Source organism: Vigna radiata, chromosome 3 (genome assembly GCF_000741045.1).
Source record: "Vigna radiata var. radiata cultivar VC1973A chromosome 3, Vradiata_ver6, whole genome shotgun sequence".
Lineage (NCBI taxonomy): Eukaryota > Viridiplantae > Streptophyta > Magnoliopsida > Fabales > Fabaceae > Vigna > Vigna radiata.
This window is the reverse complement of record NC_028353.1, coordinates 6,192,466-6,214,955: the sequence shown is the minus strand read 5'-3', so window position 1 is coordinate 6,214,955 and position 22,490 is coordinate 6,192,466. Positions and strand designations below refer to the sequence as shown.

General features: G+C 30.8%; 3 protein-coding genes across 3 annotated transcripts; 1 reads left to right on the top strand and 2 right to left on the bottom strand.

Moving 5' to 3' along the window:
• The first annotated feature begins 341 nt into the window (after positions 1-341).
• Positions 342-1,404, top strand: LOC106757164 (ubiquitin-60S ribosomal protein L40). The gene is made up of 4 exons (XM_014639773.2): positions 342-502; positions 582-771; positions 1,032-1,098; positions 1,189-1,404. The coding sequence occupies exons 1-4, from the start codon at positions 400-402 to the stop codon at positions 1,213-1,215; spliced, it is 387 nt and encodes a 128-aa protein (XP_014495259.1). The 5' UTR covers positions 342-399; the 3' UTR covers positions 1,216-1,404.
• A 2,379-nt stretch (positions 1,405-3,783) lies between these two features.
• Positions 3,784-7,383, bottom strand: LOC106757421 (beta-fructofuranosidase, insoluble isoenzyme 1). Its single transcript, XM_014640090.2, has 7 exons — positions 7,036-7,383; positions 6,166-6,174; positions 5,234-6,096; positions 4,950-5,108; positions 4,601-4,839; positions 4,433-4,526; positions 3,784-4,331 (listed from the first exon to the last, which is right to left on the bottom strand). The coding sequence occupies exons 1-7, from the start codon at positions 7,214-7,216 to the stop codon at positions 4,152-4,154; spliced, it is 1,725 nt and encodes a 574-aa protein (XP_014495576.2). The 5' UTR covers positions 7,217-7,383; the 3' UTR covers positions 3,784-4,151.
• Positions 7,384-14,719: 7,336 nt separating this feature from the next.
• Positions 14,720-21,346, bottom strand: LOC106757943 (kinesin-like protein KIN-5C). The gene is made up of 23 exons (XM_014640806.2): positions 21,193-21,346; positions 20,971-21,100; positions 20,694-20,852; positions 20,255-20,604; positions 20,032-20,170; positions 19,831-19,928; positions 19,579-19,735; positions 19,067-19,136; positions 18,879-18,955; positions 18,548-18,601; positions 18,371-18,451; positions 18,178-18,289; positions 18,011-18,097; positions 17,750-17,925; positions 17,443-17,604; positions 17,235-17,342; positions 16,911-17,069; positions 16,743-16,826; positions 16,416-16,621; positions 16,239-16,340; positions 15,559-15,668; positions 15,240-15,391; positions 14,720-15,137 (listed from the first exon to the last, which is right to left on the bottom strand). Exons 1-23 carry the CDS (start codon positions 21,249-21,251, stop codon positions 14,940-14,942), a joined length of 3,030 nt encoding a protein of 1,009 aa, XP_014496292.1. The 5' UTR covers positions 21,252-21,346; the 3' UTR covers positions 14,720-14,939.
• Positions 21,347-22,490: the final 1,144 nt, after the last annotated feature.

The following is a 22,490-nucleotide window of genomic DNA, read 5'->3' as shown; positions in this document are numbered from 1 at the left end:
AATAAGAAAGAGAAAAAATTAGAGGGGTGCAGAATCACTTTATGAAGAAAGAGAAAATATTAAAATAATATTAATTAAGGTTAAAATGGTAATTTTTGGAGGTGCAAGATGAAAGCATGGAGGTGGAGGATGAAACACCCAAAAAACTTTTTATATTTGAAGTAGAAAAACACTTAAAAATTGCACCTGTGCGCAAACATGCTCTTCATGCAAATATTTGAGTATTCAGTCCGTAATCAAAATCCAGCCCAACAATACAAAACTACCATAACGAATGGGCCTGAGTCCATAAAAACCAAGGCTCAGTCTCAGTAATTTGAAACCCTAGGAAGGAGAGTATAAAACCTTTGGTTCGGCATTTGTTAAGCGGTAGTGAAGCAGCAGCAACGAACAGCAAATATGCAGATTTTCGTAAAAACCCTAACGGGGAAAACCATAACCCTCGAGGTTGAGAGCAGCGACACCATCGACAATGTCAAGGCCAAGATTCAAGATAAGGAAGGTAACAACCTATTCCTGACTCCATTGATCACAATTTCAATTTCCATAACATAATAAATCTTCGTTAAATGAATGCTTAGGTATTCCTCCGGATCAACAGCGTTTGATTTTCGCTGGGAAGCAGCTCGAAGATGGAAGGACCTTGGCCGATTACAACATTCAGAAGGAATCTACTCTTCACCTTGTCCTCAGGCTTCGTGGTGGCATCATTGAGCCTTCGCTTATGGCTTTGGCTCGCAAGTACAACCAAGACAAGATGATTTGCCGCAAGTATGCACTCTATTATTTTTACTCGTCTTTTAATGGGACGATAACTTAGCCCCTTTTTTCTTACAATGGAAGAGGGGTTATAATTGCTCCCTATATTAATATCCATCTCTACTTTGTTAACTGTGGTTTATTATTCACAGTTGATTTTCATGGTTGGCACATTCTTTTTTGATTTCTATTTGTTTTTAATCAGTGAAACATCTTTACATTTGATATGGAAGTTTTTCCGTTGCTCAATATCCTGTTTTTGGTTTTGTTAGGTGCTATGCTCGTCTTCACCCAAGGGCTGTGAACTGCCGCAAGAAGAAGTGTGGCCATAGTAATCAGGTCGGTCTATGTTAATTATACCACTTGTCATGTTTATTCCATAATTTTGATCAGTTTTTGCCAATATGTAACATTTTTTCGTGCTTGCAGTTGAGGCCAAAGAAGAAGATCAAGTAAATCTTGGTAGATGTTGTCGGTCTCTTGTTCGTTGTGGATTTGGGACTGGGACTGGTTTGTTGATTTATATACTTGTCGTTAATTGTCTCTGGTTTTATTAATGTGACATGTTTTGGTGGATATTGTTGTAGTGGTCAGTTATATTGCGATGATGATGACATTAAATTATGCTTCCTTTTCCTTTCCATATTCGATTGCATTCTTTAGTCGATTTTACAATTGCATATTGTCTTGTTCGCATTAGGATTAACAATTTAAGCCTTTAACTTAAAATGCAAGGGAAGACTATAAATTAAAATTTTATAAGTGTTTTATAGTCCAACTCTTCAAACAACTACATTGCGATTGCAGCATCCTATACGTTTCATTAATTCCTCTTTTATCTTGTTGAAAGCCGGTGCAATGGTTGTGTGAGTTTTGTTTTCGTTATATTTAAATAACCTTCACAATATTGTTTTATAGACATCCAGTTCTATATAACGAACTGTGCTGGGCAATGATGTAGCAATGTAAATAATGTTTTTCTAATTTTCTGCTTCTTTTATCATTGGATTCTACGTACTACATATTTTGATTTACTTTTATAAGTGTTGCTCTTTGTGGTGAATTAACTGTTTAGTTTTTGTATACATTTAAATAATTCAGCATGGTATAGTGTTAAGGTATTTGGATTAGGAAATATGTGTAGCTAAAATTATTATGACTCAATGAGTTAGCATTTAAGTCATTTTTTATGCAATATGTGGAACTTTTAATATTAAATTTTTATTTCTCTTTAAGTAAATAAACCTTATTTGAATTATTATTATTTTATGCAAAGACCATTCCACAAATCTCGGTGTTTAAAATTATTAAACATCAAGGAGTGCTTTATTTTTTTACAATTGTTTTGTAATCGATAAATTATATGTTTACATTTTATACACGTCAAAATATAAATTTAGTTTGTTTATTGAGTTTTTTATTTTTGATCATGACTCTTTCCGTTGAAAGCTATAGGAAGTTTTTGTGATCCATAGGTAGTACAATAATTCATGTAATTGTAGCCATCTGCAGTTTTACGCCGAATGGTGCGAATTCTCATTATGATTCTTTAACATGAGTCGTATCAAGGTTTCGTTTGCGAAAAGCATTAAAATCATTTATTAATGGGAAATGCAAAGTCCTGTCATAATAAATCACAATAATTCTTTAACTGTAATCTATGTCGTGGTAACAAAAAATTTATTAAGTAATTTTGTTAGATATATTTTTATTGTTAGCTGAACTTCCTATTTAATTATGTAGTCGTAACCTTCATGTTTTACAGTCCCTTTATTAATGGGTCCTCTCTGTCTAGTAATTCGTATGGACTCTATGCAAAATTTTCTTTAATGTTTGAATTTTTGACAATCATAGTATATGTAACCTCATTATAGTCAAATTATTCTACGTAGTTTGGTTGGCCTATGAAAATGTCGTGAGGAACTAAATGAGATATAAGATTTGGAACACTTTTCAAATAAAATTGTCAAATTATTTGGATTTATCAAGTTATATATGGTAGTTTTACCTGTTTTCTAGTTATTTAAGAATAAATTTTGATTTTAATATCACTTCCTTTTCATCCTGTAATTATATATTTATTATATGTCAATCTTTTTAGACTACGCAAATTTTCGCTTTTTAATCCGTATTATAAGTTAGCCCATTGATTTTAATTACTATGTTCAATAACTATATTTTGATGATATTATTTACTGACAAGGTACTTTTCTATAATGTGACAATTTTATTATTGTTACACCTAAGACGATAGAAATAAAAAAAAGTATTAAAAGGAACTAAATATATGTGTAGACAATTTTCTTATAAATATCTAAAAATAAATAAGACAATTTTCATAAGTTAAATTGTTTTTATACACAACTTCAAGATAAGAATTTTAAAAAAATATTATGTGCTTCCCAAAATTAGCTAATTTAATATGCTATTTTTTGTTTTTTTTTTGGTCTAGAATTCCATATAAAAAATTTAGCCTAAAATAAATTTAAAGCAATCAAATAAGAAATGAAAATGACCGATGAATTAAAGTGTTCAGGCCGAAATTAAAGGGATACAGTTTGCTAAATATGTTTTATAACAACAGCAACTTTCGGTCAGACAGAATTTGAAGTACTTATTCATTATATATGTTTTTGTCACCGAAATACAATTATTTTATTTTTTTATATAAAATATTTGTTTGACATTAGGTATCATAAGTTTCATAAAAATGTTTTATTTTTTTTATTTCTTATAAAATAATTTTAGTTCCTAAAACATTTTTTTCCATTTTCAATGAGCTTTAAAAAAATTTGATAGAGAATTAAAACTAATGATGTATTAATTATAAAGTCAGAAAAAAAAAACAGAAATCACAGTAACCAAAAGTCAAATAGAAAATTTATTCACAAAAAAATAAACCCACAGACTTTAGGAAAAAATATTTAAACATTTTTTTATATCAATGATATTATCAAACACTCTTCTCTTCTTTATTTATTTATTTTTTTTGTTTGGAATTTTAGGTTATTTATATGTCAAATGTTATTATTCATAGAAATTGTATACATGAAAAAGATAGATTTGAACAACAATACCTTAGGTCCAATCTGTACTTTTGAACTCGGGCAAAAACTATATTCTTTTGAAGAGGATATTATTTATTAGTACCAGTTATTTTATACTCAGATAATCAAACTCCAATGTCGTTTAATACACAGAACTATAGTGGTAGCACAATTTGGAACTCATAATCTACTAAAGTAAAATAACATAAAAGCCTAACACAGTATCTTCTGATCACATTTTTCTAAACAATGTGATGAAGAATATGTTTTTACTTTTTCTTTATGTTTACAATGTATGTGATAAGATATAAATTATCTTCTGCATACTAATTGATTTCTAGCTAATCAATTTATTTGAGCAGATTTCATGTCCCATCCTTTTAGCTTTTCCATGGTGATTGGTTCAGTGCCATTGTTGAACACAAAAAGATGAGCTTGCTTTAACACTGCAAGCTGCGGATAAACTCGAGACAATATGATTGTCTTTCCTCCTGCTCCAAAACTTTCCACTACTGAGTGATCAATCTGTCATTTAGTTAACAGAATCAAAAACATCATTAATCAGTTCTAATAAATGTTACATGCAAAAAACCAAAATAGAGTAATTGTTACATATTTGCACATACCAAACTCCTAAGAGAAATTTTCTTATCCTTTGTCAAATCCAAGTCCACAAAGCCACCAAATGTCGGCTTATACAAATCACCCTTTAAAGACGATCTGCTCAAAATAAGCAATTAGTTTCTAAATCGACAGAAAATGAATGTTCTTTTCCCAAATTTAATCACACTAACCTTCTTGCATCAGAGCACATGAGAATGACATGCTTCTTTTTATCTTTGAAAATTCTGAAAAACACAGGAGTAAACTCCTCCAGCTTTTCAGAAGCCAAAGTCAAAATCCCAAATGGTCCAACACCACCTTCCACATTTGAACCCTTATTGGCACAAGCTTCCTGTGCATCAACCCACTTATCATCATATGTCTCTGCTTTCTCCAAACTTGGAATTGAAAATTCAACCTCCAGATCTGCCTGCAATCATATAAAATACACTATTATCTTCGTTTGTTATTCAGCATGAAAATTTTTAATTGTACATGTTTAGAGAGTAAACAAATTTAACCTATTAATTAACATGTTACCTGTGCAGCAGTGATTCCTTTTACTTCAACTTTCTCTCCCTTCTCAAGCTTCTGATTGTTCATGTTAACTTCTTTTCCTCTAAGATTATTCAATTCTTCAACTGGCCACAGTAACAATTGCCTCTGATTTGGATCCAGCCACACCGTTCGCGGAATCGCCTGATTATTTCAACACACATTCAAATGCATATTCAAATACATACCAAAAAACCTATGCAAAATGCAAACAAAACACTGAAATCAAAACAACGTTAATATCCTGAAAAGTAATTAAAATGCAGTACCTGAATCCCTGCCCATCCTTTACGAACATCGTCTTCTTTGGTATCAGACTCGTTTGCCCAACCCCATATCACTCTTCTGTTCTTGCTAGGATCAAAAAAGGACTTGGAAGCATAAAAATTGCCATAATCATACCTTAATCCACCCCAACCATCTTCTGATGTTTTGTCAGGAACATACCTATCCTTATCCCTACGATATGTTCCCAAAGTGTAGTACTCATACCTAGTCACATCAAGACTATTTTTCAGCACGTGTTTCGTTTGATTTCCATCCGCCGACGCGTCCAACCCCAAATTGCTTTTAAGCGAAACCGGGTAAAAATCGGGGCACTCCCACATACCCGTGTCTTTCCTCGAATGGAGCGGGTGTTTGGACCGGACCCATTTCTTAAAGTCTTTGCTTCTGTACATATAAGCCACTCCTCTATCCTTCCTTCTGCTTCCCACCACTATTCTCCAGTGTCCATCTTTGCTCCACCAAGCCGTTGTCGGGTCCCTAAACGCACTACCGTTCACAGGGTTGTCGGCGACCACAAACGGGTTCGAATCATCGGGTTTTACCCATTTCCGGAGGTGCGGATCTTTGAGGTCTTCTGGTATAGCGTAACATTGGACTTGAGTTTGTTTCTCGTCTGCGATTCCAGTGTACTGGATTACGGGTCCAATACCTGGGACTATCGTCGCCGAGCCGGACCAGCACCCGTATTTGTCGAAAGACTTGGATGGGTACAGCGCGTGTTCAACAGCTTCCCAGTTTATCAGATCCTTTGATACCGAGTGTGCCCACACTATGTTCCCCCACACCGAACCGTTCGGATTGTATTGGTAGAATAAATGGTAGAATCCGTTGAAATACATGGGTCCTGTGTTGCTCGCAAAATCACAAATTGCTCAAAAAATTTTAACAAAACCATGATTATCTTTTGCCTTACCATTTGGATCTACATGCCATGGTTGCGTCCGTTCCAGCCGTTGTTGCGGAACCATCAAAACAAAGCACGTTAATAGTGATCAAACTCACAATTTTTCTTCCATGCAGTGATCAACAATTAAAATTTTTAATTTTTTTAAAGCTTTACTTTTAATTTATACATTAGGTAATTTTAATTTATAATTTAAAAAATTCTATATGAAAATAGACAAAATGTACAAAGATTATATGCATTGTGTTCGCAAGACGTGACTTCAACGTGAAGAAGTGCCGGATAACCTTACTTCATCGTAACTTGTCTCGTTGTAATTTATGTTTAAAATTACAACACATTGGTGAAATAAATCATTTTTTTTCTTTTGTTTTAATTTATTTTAGAAGTGGTAGATCAGGTCGTTAAAACTTTAGCAAAGAAGCTTTATAACCCCTCGTCGTGTATCCAATAGAATAGTTTCGCATGCATCATTTTTAACCATGCAAAAAGGCACACTTTTAGCCCCGTCACGAACCAAAAATACCTTTACACCTAACTGTATCAACAACCACTTATAATGCAATAGAAACGATTATTTAAGCTTCAAAAGGATGTTCTAAAACCATTCACATCAGATTATAACAACCTAAGTTGCGATGATCAAGAGTATGCAGATAAATCCTATCTATGATATACAAAGTTTTTTAGAAATCTTCTATGCAGAATATAGAAATATATTTATATAGAAGATTTTCTTCAATGCATATTTTTTCTTATTAATTACCCAGTTGATGAAATATATGAAGAAGAAAGACAGAATCGCATTAAACAGTTAAAGAAGAAAAAGAAAATTGCAGTGAAATTCCTTGAAATATATATGAAGGAAAAAAAAGGTACCATTGATCCAGTGTTTACGAGGTTGAAAATGGTATCCAGTTCTGTGTTGTGTACCGACGGAAATTGTTGAAACGGATTGAAGATGCGGATATATTTTATGAAAAGCTTCAACGCCATTGTTGATGACTAATAGAAGCCATAAAAGAAAAAGAAAAGTAGTGCTAAACTCAGGGAAAACCATCGGAAACAAAAAAAAAAAACAGAAAACGAGATCAAGTAAAAGGATTTATTGCATGGATGATGAAGCTTGGGAAACAGAAACTGTGAAGAGAATACAATGAATTCCACTATTTATAGATTGGGAGAGTTGTATGGAGGAAGGTAGACGAAGATAACTAAAAGGGGAAAAAAAAAACATAACTATGACAAAACCTTATGTAAATGTTTATTGTTTTTAAAACCTTATGTATAAATTACATTACAATTAAAATTTATGATAAATAACAATTTTAAAGATATAATTCTTAATTTGTTTTATGCTAAAATGTGATATATGGCTGCTTTCAAATTAAAATAAATAGGTGCGTAAGAAATTTATCTATTAATATATGCTAATGTAAAAGATAATTGTGTCATTACGTAACTTAGGTAAATAATTTCATATTATTTTCTTGTTGATGTGCAGTCCATGTTGAACCCACTTGCTTTGGTTTGATTTATTGATTTTGTAAAAAATTGTATTATTTTTTTCAATTAGATTAATATTTGAAAATTACACTATTTTTAATCATGAATTCAACCCGATGAGTTTGATTTAACATAAAATATAATATATAAAAAAATGAAAATGAAGTAATGTATTCATCTAAATTGTATATAATCAAACCCATGAACATTCTGCAAATGGTTTGTAGAGTACAAATACCATTGAGATTAAATGATAAACGTTGTATTATTGAAAATGTTGTTACTAATGAAGAAAACTAATATTTCTTATTTTTGGAAAGTAATTAGTAAAAACACATAAAAACTTTATAGTACTTAGAACATTTTTTCTATTAAAAACGAGTTAAAATTAGTAATAACATTATTTATATCATTTACTTTAACATGTTATTGGGTATTAATTGGCATATGCGAAAGGTAGAGCTAGCAATTAAGTATTTGAAAACAATATATTGCGAGACACCACTAATTGTTTTGACTTTAAATTGTACTGTTTGGTTTAGTTACGTTAAGAAGAGTGTAAGTAAGTGCAAATTAATGTGACTCAATAAATTGGATATGGCATATATTTCACACATTTTTGGAAAATCAAATTAATTGAAGATCAACTTTTGAGTTGCTAATTATTTCCTTAACTATTTTCAATCTATAAATATCCATCACGACGATTAAGCAAACCAATTTATATATTTATTATTAGATAATTTTATAACTAATACTTATATTTTGGAGAAAAAAAAATAGTATATGTTGATTTCAATTTATTCAAAGTTTCCAAACGACATTAAAATTCGAAACCTTGATTTATGCAATTAAAACTTAAAGTCATTAGCTGTCTTGTTTTAAACTTCAATATATGTTAGTCACAATTATAAAAACGCGGAGAGTTTATTAATGACGATAATAAATTAAGTGGTCGATACAATATTGCTATGAATAAGAACTTTTTATATAATTTCTCGACAGAATCTCAAAATATCATATATTTTTAATTCTGTATTCTCTGATCTTAGTTTACTCAAAGAATTTAATAGTTAATATGGGAATTGGTATCAGTTTGTCGACGCCCAATAAATTAAATTTACATCTCATTTATATATATATATATATATATATATATATATATGGGTTTGTTAACACGTGTACGTCTGTTTTTTAGTTGGTACGTTTTAACAATGTGCATCGGATTATAGTAGACAAAAATATCCTTATATATCATGGATTCTAAGTTTTAAGGTCAATGATATTTAAATAATTTTCATTCTCAAAACTAAGAAAAAATCCAAAACCCTTATTCACCTCCCTCATTCCTCTCATCTCTCTCACTTCAACATTTTCTCTGTCATCTCTATTATTGCCCCAATTAAAAAAAAATTAATAATAATAAGAAGGGAAAATATATAACACATCCTCCAAATGAACGAACAGAGCAAGAACAACAAATTACGATATCGCGAGTTGTTGTGTGTGGGTAAGGGAGAGTATGGAGACGAGAGAGAAACAAATTGGATAAGTAAGGAAGGTGGATTAAGGTTAGGCAAGGGTTTCTAATTTTCTTTTTCAATTGGGACAATAGTAGGGATGAGAGAGAAAATGTTGGAGTGGGAAAGATAAAAGATAAAGGGTTGAGAGTAACCAGAGGTGAGTAAGGGTTTGGAGGTTTCTTTTTTTTTTTTTTAGTTTTGAGAATGAAAATTATTTAAATATCCTTGACCTTAAAACATAAAATCCATGATATATGAAGGTATTTTTGTCTATTATAATCTGGTACACATTGTTAAAACGTATCAACTGAAAAACAGGCGTACACGTGTTAACAAACTCATATATATATATATATATATATATATATATATATATATATATATATATATATATATTCAATACGTAATATTATACTATCCTTCATACGTATCCATAATTTAAACTTTTAAAAATTTCAATTTATTATAACATATTTTGGGATATTTGCATTATGAAAATAATAGAAAGTAAACATTTGCTGTGTGGATTGTTGAAGAGCGATCAGAAAATTTAATATCATTCAATAAGAAAACTATATAAAAAATTAAGAAATTATTATGTAGTAATTTTAAAGGAAAATATGTTGATAGTAATTTTTTTAATTGATAAATAGATTCATAAGGCTATGAATAAACTTAGATTTCAAATAGTATCTTTAAATCAAAGTTTATAATCTTGTAGTTTACAGGTTTCTTGTTTTTCAAAATTTACATAATTTTGTCATTTCTTTTTACCTTGGGTATATGACATGATTCAGATTAATCTATTGAAACTTTTATTATAATTTTGACTTTAAATAAGGAAAAAGTATTTCAATTATCTCTAGTATCAGGGTATGATACTATTAAGATATTATAATAATCATTTTTATTGGATTGTTGAATTGATTTACTCTTTAATAAAAACTACTATCGATACTGAAGTATAACTTTTTTCACTGAATCATTATGACTTGATATATCTTCATTACTTAATAATTAATATTACAATAATCCCTTTTTCAATATTTTGTTTCTGTTAAAAATCAAATTTGTCAACTTGTGTCTAATACTAATTATTAGATTAAACCCTCAACGATTAAAATATATATTTAACAAATTACACTCATTATAGATAAGATTAATTCATAGTATATAAATAGATACAAATCTTATTTTACAGGTTAGTTTTGTGAGATTAAATTAGACTTAAAATTTTGAATTATGTTTAAAATTTACTTCTGCAACTTAAAAAATTAAAATTCACACTTTAATTTCTAACATCTTTTTACTTAAAATTATTCATCTTATACATTTCGATTTGAAATTAGCTTAAATTGTTTCCAAGTTTTTATTGCAACATAAACGTTTTTATAAGTTATAATATGAGTTAAAGAAAAGGTGAAAAGGACTAAGTTGCTTCTTTAGTTATTATAGAATATCATCTAAGTTGAATGGAAAGGATATAAAGAAAAGGCATAAAGTATGATTAAATTAGTATAAGTGAGGACTTATCATATAGATTTCTTTGAATGGTGTTGGTACATAATGATAATAATAAAAAAATATTTGAGAAAAAGGTGTAACAGATGGCAAGTTAAAAACACATAGGAGGATTAAAGTGAAAATGGTATATGACATTGCACCCACTTACTTCAGTGTGCTATTTCGACAAAATCGTAGCCAAAATGTTATTATAGTATTCTTTTCTTTGTATATTTACTTTCAAAAGTAAACAACAGCCGCCTTGTACCTTATTTCCGTTCAGAACTCGACACATTTGCCTTTTTCAACTTCAATCATTTTTTTTTTCATCCACGTCGTCCACTGTTCTAAACTACATAATTAAGAATTCATGTTATTTTTGATTAATTTTGGGTTAAATATGTTTTTAGTCCTTATACTTTGGGTGATTTTGGTTTTAATCCCTCTTTCAAACTGAGGTACAATTTAGTCCTTCAACTTTAAAAAACTCTGGTTTTAGTCATTTTTACCAAATTTTTTTAACTTTATTTGCTGTTTCAAGCACGTTTCATTATAGCATTTGGATTGTTTACCCTGTTTGACACATTTTTGCTTTAATGTTAACTGAGAAACGCGTTTGAAATAGCAAATAAAATTAAAAAAATTTGGTAAAAAAGACTAAAACCGAGTTTTTTTAAAGTTGAAGGACTAAATTGTACCTTAGTTTGAAAGAGGACTAAAACCAAAATCACCCCAAAATATAGGAACTAAAAACATATTTAACCCATTAATTTTTTAAAATAAAATTAGAAAGTTTTAGTTTTATTTTTTTTTTATAAATAATAACTTTTACCCGTGGAAAAGTTAAGATATATTTTTAAGTTGTTTATAAATTAAATAAAAACTAAATGATTGAATAAATGGATCTGAAAAATATTTCACCGACACAGAAATCAAAGTTTTTTTATTTTATAGAAACTAAAAAAATTAAAGGGAAATGAAAGTAAAGAAAAATTAATATTAAAAACAAAAATAAGAATGATTTAGATTTTAAATATGTCGAGACGATATTATTGAGATCAATTATCACATTTATTAAATATTGTTTATTTTGAAGATTCAAACTATACTTTTGTCTTTAAAAGAAGTCTCGAAGAATGAAATACGTATTTAAGTTATCTTATATTTAAAATGATGTGATTAAGTATGACCAGAGCATAAACCTCTAGTCTAAGACTTAAGATATCAATTATTCACCTAAAATCTTTATTATTGGTTTCATGATAAATGTTAATGTTCTAATCTTAAGTATGTCAAATGACATAGTTAGATTCAATCACCATGTATTTGAGTTTATTTTGAAATTTGAAACTTTGTTACAATTTTATTCTAAAAAAATATCTTGAATGATGAAAAAAAAAATATTAAACTTATCTACTTTTAAGTAACATGAGACTATTTAATATATTAAAAACAAATATTTTATAAAAACTAAAAACATAATGTACATCTTTTAGGTATGATAAATATAAATGTGAAAAAAAATAGTAAAGAAAAGATTGGTTTAAAATTATATTTTAATCAAATAATTTGTTGTTATAATTTTTAATACTGTGATGTGTTTATCAATTTTGTTTAGCAAATTATCCTTCAAATTGTATAGTATCTAACGCTATTATACTTAGTCTCATTTCAGTTTATCTCCTCTTCGTATAAAACTTTCTTTTTAACTTTCATTGTTTAAACTTTTAATTAATTTCTTTTCACCACAAACAAACAAAAATCAATTTCTAGTTGTATAAAAATTAATTAAAATAAATAACTCATTTCAATTAGTTTTTAAACTAACAGACAAATTATATGCACGAGATTCTTGTACCGACTATTTTTCTTTATGAAATATAAAAGCAAATGACTTTTTAAACGATCTCAATATCTTGATTTTCACAGCTTTATCACCCCTATTCCATCTCTTCAATCTAAATTTTGCAGGTGAAAAATAGGAGAACGAAAAATATTTTACATTTTTAAATATATTGTTCAAGATGTATACTTAAAATAAAGTATTTTCGGTATAACGGATTGATTTACATTTAACATGCATAGTTTACATTAACTTAAATTCATAAAATTCAGTTCTACTAATTAAATTTATTCAAAAGTAAGTTCAGTCGATTTAATAATAATTCTTTTATTTACGTTTCTTCTTTTATTTTAATCCAGTTCAAAACTCTTTTATTTTTAATAGGTTTTTTTCTATAAGTTATTATCTTTAATTTTTTTAATTTCTAAAAACTGAACTGTAAAATTATAAAAAAAAAGTAATCGGTCTAATAAATAATTGTTTATGCTTTTAAATATATTTGTTGAGATGTGTACTTGAAACTTTGTAATTAAATTTAAGTTCAGTTTGTGATTTTCCTAATCATGTAATTGATTAATCTAATTTGAGTTGAATTAATTATTTCAAGAGATGTTTTATTGGTGTAACTCAGACGACATGAAAAAATCCAGTTTTTTTGTCATTTAAAACGTGGGTGTGCAACTGGTGTGTACCATATGAAATGTATAAAAGGTGTGTTCCTATGTCAACATCATGCTCACAAAGAAAGAGAACGTATTTATTGTTATTTTGAATATTAATTCTCCTTTCTATTTAATTAAATTTTATAATTTTTCTGTAAATCATAACTCAAATTAATAAATGAGGTTATTTGAATAAAAGTTAGCTAACTTAAACCAATACTAAATAGTGAAAAGGCCAAAAACACTTTAAATTAGATATAAACTATTCGTATAAATTGATTATTTTAAAACATAAAAGTAGGCTTAATACTGATTCTTGAATTTAAGATTTAATATATTTATATAAATTACTGAAGTCCGTTCGCATATTTCATTTGATATTTTTCAAAATTCTCAACTTTGTATTTCAAAACTGTGTTAAACAATTTATAAACAATAGACCTGGTTAAATATTTAACTGTAATTTTAATTTTTGTGTAAGGATTTAAAAACAAAGTTGTTAAATATAGTTAAATTTTGTTTAAAAAATGTGGATCAAAAGAAAAATATATTTTTTTGAGAGAAAAATTACGAAACCTCGAAAACGAGAAACCAAAATGAGATAGTAATGTGATTGGTTTCTTCTATTAATTTAAGCTTGTATTTTTCGTTTAACATTTGGATCTATCTCAACGTTTATTGAGTTTTTACATAATACATTTGATATATATATATATATATATATATATATATATGAAACATATTAAGATAATCTTTTATATTTGAAAACATAATGGATAAATATAGATACTTTATTGCTTTTAATTTACGTAAAATTAGTTAAAAGTAAAAACAAATTGACAGAAGAATAAATTTAAATAAAATTTATCTCTTTAAAAAAATATTTTATTTAACATATTTAAGTAAAATATATAAATATGTAAAATTAAATTTTAAATTTCTTTAATTGTCAATATTTTTTTTATTAATAATTTTACTTTTGATCTAATGACTTTTTAAGAAAATTTTCAATTAAAATAACGAAAATCCATATGATGAATATCATGGAAAATCTATCTATTTTCCTTGTGAAAATCCAAAAAATATATTATTTTTCCATTTAATGGCCCTTTTGCAATTATTTATCTTAATATTTTTTCCAATACCAAAATCATACACTAAAACAACTTGACCCAATGTACTTCTACTGAAATTAAACATAAGTAACCGAAGACAACTGTTTGGCTACTGTTCTTTTTGGCATAATTATGAAGTCTTCAAGAACTACTTGTCTTGTTATCAATATTTTTTCACCATTGGCAAAATGGTATCGCATTTTCCAACCCTAACGAATCACGTCGCACCAATCACTTGTTCTTACCCGATACCTAGAAAGAAAGAAAATAATCAAACAGTTTGATTACAAAGACGAAACATAAATATTTTCAAATTTAAGGCAGCGAAGAAATGTTTTGATGTTCCACGAACTGCACACGAACAATACAAATCAAGTATGCTCTAAATATGACAAGAATAAAAAAAACTTTAAAAAAAGCGAGAGCCTTACTTAAAATTAAACATTATTTTAACCTATACTTCATCCCAAGGTGGGATTTACAGAACATTGCTCTAAATATCACATTACAATCCTATTCTCCAAGGATGCATTCTTTGAACAATTATGGCTAACAAAAGCAATGTGATGTTACAATAGAAATACAAATTTGTAACAATGAAGGACCCAACCGTGCAAGCTTATACCACCATTTAGTTCAGTTGAGTAAGAGGCGAACGTGGAATAAGAGATGGTTTCAACTCCTTTACATCAGAAGATTCGTATGGGTTGTTTTCCCGGAATTCCTCAAGCAGGGATTCCATTGGCAAGGATCGAAGAGACTCTATTGTCCCCTTTGTCGGAACATCAGCTTCACATCTTATTGGTGTTGTACCGGTAGGTTCATAATCCTGCAAGACATCAGAACCAACAACCCTCACACATTATTGTATCAAATGCTAAATAATGTCAACATTGACTGTTTTATAACTTCGGAAAACGAGTTTACATACCCTGAATTGCTGTTGAAAAGTTTCGCTTGCTCTGTGTTCAATCGAAGCAGCTTGGCTATCGTGATCCTCTCGTAGCGTCTCAAGTGTATTTGCATGAGTTCTCACCACATTTAATACGCCAGATATGGACTCCCGTTCTAGTGCTGAAGTGACTGCAAAAAATGTAATCCAAGAAAAAAGAATCACGATGATAGAAAAAGGTGTGATCTTCGCAGTGCATTCACTTAAAGAAAATAATCATGATCAAACAACCCAAGTCTCAGACGTAAATTTGCGGGATGCTGCTAATCAAAGGACCATGATACGAATCATAACTCACCCTCAAACTGCTCAATAAGCTCCTCACTATTCTTTGCCACATCTTCTTCTGCTGAAATTCGTGCACAATTGACCTCAACGACATGTTGCGCATTGCCATCAGTAGCATTCCTGAACCAAACAAAACGGTAACACCCTATCAAATCGCATGGACCATTCGTGAGGCATCAAAGCAGTAAAAATGGCCCAAGAAAAACAGAGGCAATAACGACATTAGTGCAACACTCCCTCTTCCCGCCTCAAATTTAAAGATCGGCAGCAAAGAGAGGCTCACTATATTAAGCATTGGCTCCGCCATGACACACACGGTTAATGTCCAAAATATAAAATATGGTTACAGAGCATATGACTTGCATGACAAAATTCTCAACACAATTAAAAATCATATAGAATCACTACAAAAACAATTTTCCAAAGTTTTATGGTTTTTCTATAATAACGATACTAATAATAGAATTTTAAGAAACATATATCATGATAGTTAAAATAACTAGCTAAGTCTTACGAAAACAAAAGTCGCACAAAAATTTGGGTGGAAGCGGTATCTCAACTTGAAAATTTTATTTTTTCAATTGTATACGGTTAAGAACGGTGGGACACGAAGACTTATAAAACACAGTGATACATTATTCTACAAAGGTACTAGTGCTTAGGACTCGTTACAATCAGTTTGCCACGCACCTGACAATTGATTCTGTTGCGGAAATATGTTTGGTCCCCATCTCATTCACAGCATCATGTGTCCTCTTTGTATGCTCAAAAGCCGACTTAGCAGTCTTAAAACTAGGGATTTAAAAAAAAGTGTTAGATTGTAAGTGAATGTATCCGGATAAAGAAAATTTGGGAAAAGAACACTACCTCTGCTGCATGAGCACCTCCATACGGCAATGCCTAGCAGCAGAAAAATCCGAAGTGTCTTTAGCATCTTTTTCTGCTTGCACGCAAAAGGCCTGCCATTTCCTTTTAGCATTGGTAACAATATCTCCCATTGAAGACAAATGTCCATCCAAGAAGGACTTGTTCTTCATTCCGCTTTCCCTAAGATCAACAAGCTTTGAGTCTACCTGCAAGCCGAACATCATTTGATTTCTATGTGAACGACAAACTAAACTGACAGAACATAAAATTTTCCGACCATTCCCCCACAACCACCACTCAAAATAAAATGAACAATCCAAAACTGACCAGATCCATTTGCCGCCGAATGTGATCAGAAACTAAACTAGTCATATTAGCAATAAGTTTCTCTGTATCCGATTTTGATTGCTCCTGCACAGAATAGAATAAGCTGTCCACATCAGATGTCAACAACCAGAACCATCTTTCAAATAATACTTGGTGCAAAGTTAGAACCTCGTAAGCTTTTTTAAACTCATCAATGCTCTTCATTTGCACTTGGTCAGCCTGTGATGCGTAGTCTTCAAGCTTTTTTGATTCTTCAAAAAGCTTATCCACAAATTCTTGAGAGCGCTCAGAGATATCCTTTATTTGTTCAAGGCTGAGATTGAATTTCTTTGATTTACAATACACAATAATATAACAGTCAGAAGAAGATAAAATAGCCATCAGTCTGAACACAGAAAAAAAGAAATAATAACGGTTTTGTGCAGGACAGAAAAGAGAAAAGCATAACAGGTGACGATTTAGTTTAGAACTAAGAATACTTGAAGCACATACATTTCGTAACTCGCTCGCAAAAACTGCCAATTCACCCTGCTGAGTTGAAAGGGAACCCTGAAGATCATCAAATATTGAACCAGCTTCGGTAGCCTCGGATGCAAGAAACTATTTCATCATGAATTATAGTTTTATATCAGTACTAACATTGAAAAGCTTAGAAAAAAGAGCACACCACTAGCTAAAAGTTGAAACAAGTAAAACATACTTTTTCGATAGAATCACCATTGGAGGATATAACAGAAGTAAGTTCCTCAAAGGCAGCATCAGAGTTCGCTTTATGCAAGCGCACGACATTTTGTACTGCCTCGATATGAGATATATACAAGGACCTCAGAGATGTTACTTTCTTTTTAAAATCAACAACGGCCTACAGTAAACAAAGAGGAATTAGAGGATTAAGAGATAAAATATAACAAGACACGCACAAATACGGGGAAAGCAAGGATTTCAATGAAGTGGATAAGACCATGAAAGAAAGACAAACAACAATGTTGGATTCTTTATGTACCCACCTTATCATGAACGTCCAAAAAAGAATGACAGAGCTTCTTCACACCTTCCAGATGTTCATTCTGTTCAGACAATGAGGTTGCAACAGTGCTGCAAAGAGAACCAACATGCTGAGCGAGCTCAGCCTGGTAATTGTCCACTACAGCTCTGTTATCTGAGTTCAACTTATCTTCTCTGCCTATAAATTAACAAACAGATAAACGAGTTAATAGATACAACTTCAATTCTTAGTCAACAAAAACCGAGAAAAGAATAAGTCATACCAATTTTCAAAAATAACGAAGCATTATCCTCAAGAGATTTCTCCAAATCAGCACGTAAAACACATGCTTGATGATGCAGTGCATTTTCTGTCACACATAATTAACATAATCTTAGAGGACTATTAAACAAGGAAAATTGATAGAACATGGTAATGTTTTTGGCATACCTGCTTTTCTCTGCTCAGAAATGATGAAGTCTTTCTCTTTCAAAGTATATTGACATTTTTTTAATTCTTCCTCTCTGTTGGCAAGCAATTTGCTAGTCTTGTTCAAGTTTTTCTGTGTGGTTTATCACAATTTCCCGATAAGCAAGGATGTATAATCTCATAAAAATAATGAGCATAAATTTTGTTAACTCACCTCAGTACTATCGAGTTTGTTGCTCAAATCAGAACACTGTTGAATTTGGTCAACTAATTTGTTTTGCAAATCCTCACGTTGCTGGTTGAAACATAGAAAACAAGTCAGGCATAACAAGAAAGAACAAGCAGGCACACCCTATCTTCTAAGCATAATAGGTTGTTCAATAAAACAAACCTTTTGTTGCGTTTCTATTGTGAGCCCCATCTGTTCAATTTGATCTGACATAGCCTGAACAAAAGAAAAGAATGCACATCAAACCATATCACAAAAATGATTTTAATAATCTATATCATAAAAATGAACATCAAACCAATATATCTACCCATGAACAATATTAAAATCCATGCAAGAAAAAACGTCCAGGGATCTAAAATAAAATGATCTGGACGCTGAAAGTTGCATGATACAATAGTACTGAAAGTTACATGAAACAATAGTCCTGCTCTAAATGAATTTTTCATATTAATAAAAGATAACAGACTAATAGAAAGAAGAAAAAAATAACCTTCTTTTCACTCTCCTCCTGATAGAATCTTTCCTTTGGAATATAGACACCATTTTTCTCACGCGTAGCATAAACCTCTGATGAAAGTTACCAATTAAATGATTAATATCTTCAATAAGACAATATACCAAGAAACCTGAAGATCCCAAGAGATACTTCAACAACGACTAATGAGCCACACATTTCACCTGCTTTAAGACGTTCAATTTCACCATAAAGGTCTTTGATAAGTGTTGATTTCATCATTTTTTGGTTAACCTAAAATATCAGAAAAGAAAAACTAGGTTAAGGGAACAATGGTTAAGCATGGCAATTACTTATATCATAGCAAAACGAAAAACATCTCGTATCCTGCATATCTTGTCAACACAAATCTATTCTTGAAACGAAAATGTCCCTAACCAGTCCTTAAACAAAATGAACAAATCATGCTCACAATTTTGATAAGTAACTAGTAATTGTCTTACATCCTAATCCTAATACAAAAGAACATTCAAATCAGTCACTCTGTTTAGGAAGACAGTTTTATCATATACTAAGACAATAAATCTAAAACACAATGCAGTCAAACACTTTAAATATCTTTGCAGAAGCACTATGCTTGTAACATATTTACATGAAATGTTTCAAAGACATTATCACTGCTAAAGATGCATGGTATCATGGAGATTTTTAAACACCATGCCAATCACTAACAAACCTCAGGCTTATTTTTTATGTGTTTTGCCCTGTGTGCATAATCCAGCGTGCTCAAAGTTTCCTCTAAGCAATGAACTGCAGGAGACACTGTTGCTATGATACATGTCTTGGTTCTTCCTCCGAGTGAATCACGCAGTAAGCGGGTTAACTTACTATCCCTGTATACCAACATTTTCATGTGAGCACACCCAGAAAAGGATAATGCTATAGACTCAATAGAATGAAGCAGTGTCAAAGGCACAAAAAAAAAAACCTGTAAGGGATGTGACCAAGGTGCTCCACCAATGCATTGATTACTCGTCCTAAAGTAAGCAAACTTTTGTTTATTTCCCCAGCTTCCCTTGCACGGCCCTAACAATCATCAAACACAAATATAAACTTAATAGTTCAAAATTGATATGTATTAGGAGAGAAAGCCAGAGCGCTGAACAAAGGGTATGTTCATGATAAATACCTCCCTGGCACCAGAACGAGATATATTCTCTGACCCAGCCAGATCAACCAAATTAAGTTTACCACATTTGATTAGTTCTTCTCCTTCTGGGGTTGCTTCCTTGATATGGATTGTAATTGAAAACAACGAATGTGACCGACTGTAGACAAAGAAAGTATTGGTGAGAGATATGAAAACATGATTCCACCACCTGTCAATTAAGGAAATAGAAAATAACAGTCACCTTGACTGCTTGTTCAACAAAGTTTCAGCAGTCCGTCGTTTAGCAGACCCTCTCTCCAGAAGCGTAAAAATCTCACTAGCACTTGTCACAATCTCTTCCTCCAATCCCCTTACAAGAACTCCACCTTTACCATCCTCCATGAGAGGCAGCTGTTTTTTCTGCTTCTCCTCCAAAGAAACCTTAGAAATCTCCTCCGGGGCAAGCAAATCAGTGATCTCTTCATTATACAGTTCCAAAAAGGTGACCTTCACACTATACTCCGCATTCTGGCCCTCAAGTGTGTCAAAAATCTGCTTGACAGCCCTCGGAATGACTCCGGCTTCCGGAGGTAACTCTCCATTGGGACCACTCTGTTTTAGAATAGCCAAATCAAATTACTAACATTGCTCATTAACATTCGTCACATAAAATCAACACATCTCATAACATCAGAGCATACCTTGGCCCTTTTGCACTCCCCTTCCATGGTGTAGGTTTTCCCGGTACCAGTTTGACCATACGCAAAAATAGTACAATTAAAACCCTCAAGAACTTCATTAACTATCGGAGTAACAGCTTGTTCATAAAGATCCTTTTGCCTGGCAGAAGGACCAAAAACCTACACAAAGCAAAAGTGAACATATTTCAGATTTGCAATCCCCCTGAAACCTACTTCACTTCTCACTGTTTACTTTTAAAAGTGAGATTATCAAACAACAGAAAAGTGTGAACAATACCTTATCGAAGGTGAAAACCCTGTCGATGTGCTTGCCGGCAATACTCTGAGAGACGGCGACTTCTCGACTGTAATCATTGCAAGTCACAACTTGCGGTGCGTTGCTCCGTAACTCTTCGTCGCTGAACGGCCTGCGATAAATCAAATTGCGGGGTTAGAGTTGCAGAACGCTAAAAAAACGAAGAAACGAAGGGAAATGGAAATGGAAACATAAACGGCATACCTGCAACGGAGGAGGACCTGGACGTTGACGCCCTTCTCTTTCTCGTGACGCATAGACATTTTCAGTCACAGATCCGCTTCTGAAAGTCCCTTCCTCTCTTTCTCTGTGTGTGTGTGAAAGGTGTGAGAGCGGGGATGAAGGGTGGTGAGTGAGATTTGAATTTTTGAAATCCGCTCTTCTCATTTCCCCTTCCATATATATCTACGGCTCAGAGTTGGGGGGTCGTGATCTAACGGTGTTGCCATCTGGTCAACCTTTACTGTTTTGCCCCTGTCTTTCCCGTTTCTATATTATCGTTGGCAAGTTTGATTATTCGACTCAATTGGACTACCCTAACAATCAGTACAAAATCTTCTTTACTTTTTACACCTCCGTAATTTCTTTATGTTATAGTAAAATACTGAAATTAATCTTTTAAAAATTTAATAATGTCAAAAATATTATCTTATGTGCATATATAAAAAAACCTTTCAGATTACACTTTTCGAAACATTTCAAGAAATATTGATCCTGGAATGAAAATTTTGAAATGCATTCAAAATTTAATTGATTCTGATTAGTTTTAATTGCTTTTAATTAATAATTTTAAATGCAAAACAAATTTCCTGAAATGACTTCAAATTTATTCCAATAAACTTTCATTTTATTTTACGTAATAGTTTTTAAAAGGTTACTAAAAGAGCAATGATAATGTACCGTGGCACTCCGACAATATTTATATGATGTTTTTAGATATTAAAAACAATGTATTGTTTTTATTTAAACTTTTATTTATAGATATATGAATAATTTAATAAATGTAATTTTTTTAAAGTAAAAATTTTATATTTAGTTGAGAAATTTAAATCTCGCTTTTATTTAAAATGTTTTTGAAAAAGATAAATTAAACACGAAAACGTTTTCTTTCTACTTCCATAAAACTAAGAATTTACTAAATATAGTGTTCGAGACTATCCATTTCTCAAATATATTAGTTATTAATAAAATATTATTTGTTTAATGATCATTCGTCATATTTTGAGTACTAAAGGATAATGCGTTAATTGTTTAGTTGTCGAAATATATGTATAAGGCTAATTTGAAAATAACAGTTTAATTAAAATATTTTTAAATAAAAACTGGCCATGAAAATATTTATATAATTTTAAATTCAGTAAACTTAAAAAAAGTAAAATCATTATTGAAAATTTAAAACCAAAGAAATAGTTAATAAATTTGCAATTTCAGTTGTACTAAGTACGTGAACATATACACACGGTGAATAATATATATATATATATATATATATATATATATAT